Raw genomic sequence first — 7,017 nt, forward strand, 5'->3', positions numbered from 1 at the left:
TACAGAGCAGAATGAAAATAGGAGACTTGAAGATTCATTTGAACTTGTTATAGCTCTTGTATTATGTGTTTAGCTAGTGATTCTTGCATGTTTTTTATTATACAAGATTTTGTTTCATTTGTTTGTTTTTGCACTCCTCTGCCGTCTGATTTCGTCCGTAATGTGAGATGAACTCGGTACAAATTTTATTGTTTAAAAGACTTTGAGCTGATAAAAATATGATGCGTTCAGGGGAGAATTCAGTAAGGGTATCAGGGACACGTGTTCTCCCTAAAATGAAACTTTACTCTTTTTTATCATTAATTTTTACGGAAGTGCCCCCTAAAAATTCAATACTATAAAGTATTTTCTCAAAATTTGTCCGTTGTCTTCCTAAATGAACATTCCTAGATCCGGCCCTTGTTTCATTGCAAGCCAAAGAAACTAAAACCTCCTCTTCCCTAATGAAGCTTTCTTTGCACTCAAGAGTTCAGATACGCAAATGCAACATAAACAGAACATTTGAAGCAAGAAGTTGAGGCCTATCTGAGAGAAAAATGTCATAAGTTTTCATAGCTTCTTTACCTGGCATTACAACAGCTTAAATTTCGTCGCTGATTGTAGGTTCATTGTAGGCTCATATCTTTCATCGAAGTCCCATGAAGAGTGATGAGGCAATGCATCACTTAATTAACCATAACAAGAACTGAAAATTTCAATAGAGAATTTTTTTTCCTTCAAACACCTGTTTCTACTTCAAACCCTGTAGAAAATCTGTTTCAAGCCCAAGCTAAAATCCGTAAATTATGTTCATATTAACCTTAACTGTTTTGAAATTCTGGTTCTATCACAAGAAGAGAAAAAAAGAGAAGAGTAAAGAGAAGTTGTAAGTTGACACTCCATGTAGAGTATATGGAAATATGAGGCTTGAAGATCCATTTTCTAAGGCTTAACGACATTTAAGCCTTAAAATTTGCGTCAATATACCCATCAACCCACGTGGTTCAAAGTCATTCTTTTTGCCCTTAAGTACTGAAAACGTATTTTCATATCCTTGGACCAGGAAATAATGGTCTAAATCGGCCGATATATTGACATTGTGGAAAACACGATACTGCATGATGCACATAGGTATATTGGTGCAAACTTACTACGTGATTCTGATATTATTTGTTAAAGTGTACACTAACATGCCCTTGCCCGCAATTGTGCAGTTGATGTCAAGGAACCAGTTACTCTAAAACCTCATTTGATTCAAATAATTTGCTCAAACTTGTTTTATATGCGGAGAAACATGAACTTCATTTTATCAATTTGCCTTTGCAATATTCTTCCATCCGATACCATAATCTTGACATAGTTACATAAACAAAACCAGTAAACAACCAAGTATTCTAAAATTCCATACATGATCTAACCAGCAGAGAATGACACAAACTAAATACAACTTTTGGGACCTAGAAATTATAAGTTTATCGCAACTTAGACGTTACCAACCAAGTAATCTTAGCATTAGGCTTTTAATTTTATCACTCCAAGCTAGATACTTGTGTTTAAACTGCAAAACAACGATTTGCAGAATTTTACTGGTTTTTTTTAATACACTGAGTATCAGCATTTGGATTTGCATTGTCTTACTAAGCCCCAGAAGTTTCTTGGACTAACTGATTGTTTAATTTATTTATAAACAGCTTGACGGAGAATGCAGAGTTAAATTCTACTATATAGAATATGGCATATATCCACAACTCTAGACACTGCAGGTCTTCAATCGATGGGAGAAGTATGCGATATCGATGGTGGTTTTGTGATTACAAGGTCAGAAACCATAACCATTCAGGCGGAAACTAAGACAAGTACAGTTCAAGAACTTCACTTGTCGAATCTTGATCGGTACTTTTCTCCAATGGTTCGAACAGTGTTTTGTTATAAGCTACCAGATGATGATAAGAAGGGCACAGAAGGCGTTGGACGTGTTATTAGGGAAGCTTTGGCGAAAGTTTTGGTTCATTTTTACCCGCTTGCAGGAAACTTAACTATTAGTAGTGAGGGGAAGCTTGTAGTGAACTGCACAAACAGAGGTGTGCCATTTGTGGAAGCTGTGGCGGATTGTGATCTTGATGTGTTGGGAGATATTACGATTCCTGATACTTTTGTTTTATCGAAACTTGTTTATTTGGATCCGGATGCTAAGAACATGCTAGAGATGCCTTTACTAACTGCACAGGTACTACTTTTACTAGTACGTTTTTATGCATATAGAGTAGCGCTACATGTACAAAATAGACTCGTCTTGCACGAGGTCTATTTCTAGTTAATCGGGCTGTAATTCGAGTCGGGTGGCTCGCGAGCTTGCCCGGCTCGAACTCGTTTATGTGGGCTCGACTCGGCTCGTTTAGTTAAACGAGCCCAGTTCAAGAAGAGGTTTTGGCTCGTTTAATTATTTGAGCCGGCTCGCCCGACTCGTTAAAATCGGCTCGTTTAACTAAACGATCCAGCTCAACTCAATTCATGAAATTAAACGAGTCGAGTTCGGGCAAAGGTTTAGGCTCATTTAGTTAAACGAGTCGGCTCGGCTCGGCTCGAATTACGCCCGGATCGAACTCGGCTCATCCGACCCGAATTACAGCCCTACTAGTTAATGTTGTTACAACAAATTAGAATCTGTCACGTGACATTTGGAAACCAATTTTGTACTCCTAACATTTTCAGCATATTGTTTAGGTAACAAGGTTCAAGTGCGGAGGATTTGTAATAGGAATGGCACTGAATCATTGCATGGCCGACGGAATATCAGCAATGCAGTTCGTTAACTCATGGAGTGAAATAGCAAGAGGCGTATCTCCGACGACATTACCATACCTCGACAGATCAGCTCTGAGCGCAAGAAAGCCTCCGATCATCAGCTACCCTCACGACAAGTTGTTGGAATCAGATTGCATCTCCACACAATCCTCACAAGGCGAACTAGTCTACAAATTATTCGAGTTTGATCAGAAAAAGCTGGCCAGGCTAAAGAAAATCATAATGCAAGACGGAAGCATCACCAACTGCACCACATTCGTCGCCCTCACGGCCTTGATCTGGCGTGCAAAATGCAAAGCCTATGACACGAAACAGGACCAACGAGCCAAACTTTTAATAGTCGTCGATGGACGATCCAAATTGAAAAATCCACCGTTACCAAAGAATTACTTTGGGAACGTAATCGTGTTAACAAGTTGCCTATGTAATGCAGGGGATTTGATCGAGAAGCCATTATCTTACGCAGTGCAACTTGTGCAAGACACTATTAAAACGGTTGATGACGAGTTTATTAGGTCGAAAATCGATTACCTAGAGGTAACTAGAGAAAAGTTTCCGAGTTCCACTACTCTACTAGTTTGTTCATGGACCAGGCTCGCGTTCAAGGAGATGGATTTCGGGTGGGGAGAACCGACGCAGTCTGGTTGCGTAACCTTACCGGAAAAAGAAGCTGCAATTTTGTTTTCAGGTGCTGGCAAGTCTAGAACGGGAATTACAGTTCTTCTTGGCTTGCCAGTCAGTGCCATGAAGTCATTCCAAGAGTTGATGCACATTTAGAATATTACTAAATGTGCAGGTGGTCACTGGTCACTGATCCTAAATTTTAATGTATAACCCCGTCCCACTTTGTCTAAGCTATTTTGACCGGTATGCTGTTTTGACCGGCACGGATTTTAACAAATAATAGAAAACTTTAATCTTGGCCACTAAAGAGTGAATTTTAAAGTAAGTATATTTGATAATATTAAATATATATTATAAAGGGCTTATCTGTGTGCACATGGCACATGCTAAATATTAAAATTTATAAATTTATGTTAAATATTAAAATTTATAAATTTGAAACATTTTAATTGGTGTAATTGATATGAATACGGGTTTCATCACTATTAAAAAGGATAGAAGTCAATCAACACAAACCAAAATTATAAAACAAACCAAAATTATAAAAGTTTTTTCTCAGTAAATCATGCGCCGGGGCTAATATGAAACGCGATGGGTCTTGTTATTTATATCGAGACCGGAGAGTATTACCTATTAGAGCTATGTTCAATTGGTAAAAATCTTAACTAAAATTATGTAAAAATTATTATATATAAATATTATCGATATTATGTAAAAATAATTCATTTTAATGATGCTGATAGCTAAAATCTAAAAAAATTTAACCAACTTCTCGGGATGATTTTAACTATTTTTTATAAAAACTTTGAAATCAATAATTATTCTTTACTTTATAAAATTTTAATACAAAAATTTTATTCCTTAAATTTTTATATTTTTTAAGTATTTTGTACTTATATATTTAGTTATTATTATATTTTTTTATTTCATCAGGATAATATATTAATAATTTTAAAAAAATATTACGACTTTTAAAGTGTTACTAATATGTATAACTGTATTTCACAATTATGCATAATTATTCTTTTATTTTATTCTTAAATATTTTAACATTCTAATAACATATAATATATATTTGTACATATTTATTTTTATATGATTTATTTTTTAAAAAAAATTCAAACTTATTCATTTAGTTGTTATTACATTTTTATATTTGATTGTAACACATAATTAAAGAAGTTTGAAATGTTGGTCGTAGTTTGAAAGTGTTGAATTCGGAAAATATTTTGAAAGTTTGTAATAAACAGGGGTACTGACAAATTAAAGCATCTGGTTAAATCGATATTGTTTAGGTAACAAGGTTCAAGTGTGGAGGATTTGTAATAGGTATGGCACTGAATCATTGCATGGCCGACGGAATATCAGCAATGCAGTTCGTTAACTCATGGAGTGAAATAGCAAGAGGCATATCTCCGACGACATTACCATACCTCGACAGATCAGCTCTAAGCTCAAGAAAGCCTCCGATAATCAGCTACCCTCACGACAAGTTATTGGAATCAGATTGCATCTCCACACAATCCTCACAAGGCGAAATAGTCTACAAATTATTCGAGTACTTAGATATTTCATATTCTGTGTCTAAATTGGCTAGATATACAAGCTGTCCAAACAAAACTCATTGGGATGCTCTAGAGTACTTAGATATCTAAAAGGCACAATGTACCTTAGTTTACACTATAGGAGATTTCCTGATGTGCTTGAAGGGTACAGTGATGCAAGTTGGATAGCTAAGAAGTCTGGTTCCAATGGTGTGACTGGATACGTGTTCACCTTGGCTGGTGGAGCAATATCCTGGAAGTCAAACAGACAGACTATAGTAACTCGGTCTACTTTTGAGGCTGAGTTGTGTGCACTTGATGCCACAGGGACGGAGGCTGAATGGTTACACGGACTTATGTCTGCAATACCTGTAGTAAGCAGACCGCTTCCTGCTATTGCTATTCATTGTGATAGTCGAACAACTATCGATAAAATTAGCAGTAAAAAACATAATGCTAAAACCAAGAGACACATCCAAGTTAGTGTCAAGTCTATAAGGGGTTTAGTGACTGATAGGATCATAACTATAGAATTCATAGGAACTCAGAATAATATAGCTGATCCTCTTACTAAAGGACTGGAACCTGCAGTGGTCCTTAAGTCAAGGTTGGGGATGGGACTGTCAACCCATCATAATTCATCAACAGTGGGAACCCAATACACATGAGAGGAGATCCCTCGAAGTGTATTCAATGGGTAATAACAAGCTGTAAGGATGAATTGGTAGTACCTTTGCTACATAGATGATACTATAGTATCTGAGTCTATCCCCTGTAAACCTAGAAGGTACTGACACTGCTAGAAAAGCAAGAGTGTTAAAACTCTGAATGGGGTCAAGTCATTTGACGAGATAGAGGCAGTATATCTCTGGAGATGTCCAGCTAAACGAATGTAATTGTGTGGTCGCAATTAGAGGATAGGGTTAATCCTTGAAGCATTCGACGAACAGGATCGAGACATGACCATTAATGTCTCAAAGCCGTAGATTGGCACCATAGCCTTTGACTTGTCGTCGTCTATGGAATATGGTTATACTAAACGGATTAAGATTTAAGGTGAAACATTCCATCTGAATCCGATAGCCATTGAAGTAGAGGAATTAGGAGGGTTCAAACCCGGAAGGGTACCGACTCTGAAAAACAAGTCATGATGGAAAAATTAATCGCATTTCTGTATGGATTTGTGGGGGATCGTTAGAAAATTAGGATTTTAGAGTTTAATTTAATTATGTTCTTGATATTAATCCTAAAATCTAATGATTGGAAATTGTTCAATGATATTTGAACTTAAATTTTCATGTATGGTTTTAAGAATTTTTTTAATGAAATCCATATGAATTGAGAGTTGAAAGTAGCTTGGAAAAGTTTGAAATTTTGAGAATGTTTGTCCCACATTGAAATAAATAAAGGGGGTTGTGTGTTTTATATGGTATTACCCACATGAGTAGTATACAACTACTAAGGTGTGTGATGGTCCATTGTGTTGTTGTGTGCTTCACGCGCGCGCACACACCCGCGCGCGCCGCCGCCGCCCCGCACCGTCCCGGGTCGGGTCGAAGGGCGATTTGGGCGAATGTCTCGGCGTCTCGTGAGGCGACCTGGGCGAGGATTTTATTTATTTGAGAATTAATTTTAATTCAAATTTATTTATCGGTGACTGGATTATTATTATTATAATAAATTGTTGGGCTGGGTTTGATACTGAATTGGGCTAAGTCACTTTGTTAGTGGGCTTAGTCTAAATACATTGAACCTGGACAAATAATTTGATCTGTAACTGATGAATTAAAATTAAATCTGATAATAATGTGGGTGTTAAGTGAAAAAACTGTTATGGGAGAAGCTGGACCAGACACATAATACTGACTCACAAGGTCTAGAAAAGTATTTTGTGGCAAGGTTCCTCGAGTTCAAGCTGATGGACAATAAGTCCTTGACTGAGCAGGTGCATGAGTTCGAGATGATAGTGCATGCTTTGAAGGAGTCTGGAATGGACCTCCCGGAGAAGTTCAAGGTGATGAGTGTGATTGAAAAGCTCCCGAAGTCTTGGGAAGAGTTCTCTCTC

General features: G+C 37.0%; 1 protein-coding gene across 1 annotated transcript; it reads left to right on the plus strand.

The window, feature by feature from the left end:
* Positions 1-1,753: 1,753 nt before the first annotated feature.
* Positions 1,754-3,561, plus strand: LOC141714573 (omega-hydroxypalmitate O-feruloyl transferase-like). The gene is made up of 2 exons (XM_074518089.1): positions 1,754-2,206; positions 2,704-3,561. Exons 1-2 carry the CDS (start codon positions 1,754-1,756, stop codon positions 3,559-3,561), a joined length of 1,311 nt encoding a protein of 436 aa, XP_074374190.1.
* Positions 3,562-7,017: the final 3,456 nt, after the last annotated feature.

Source organism: Apium graveolens, chromosome 1 (assembly GCF_009905375.1).
Source record: "Apium graveolens cultivar Ventura chromosome 1, ASM990537v1, whole genome shotgun sequence".
NCBI lineage: Eukaryota > Viridiplantae > Streptophyta > Magnoliopsida > Apiales > Apiaceae > Apium > Apium graveolens.

Coding starts and splice junctions, on each gene's coding strand:
- LOC141714573 (XM_074518089.1), top strand. CDS start 1,754: ATGGGAGAAGTATGCGATATCGATGGTGGTTTTGTGATTACAAGGTCA. Junction 2,207..2,703: donor TGCCTTTACTAACTGCACAG/GTACTACTTTTA, acceptor CATATTGTTTAG/GTAACAAGGTTCAAGTGCGG.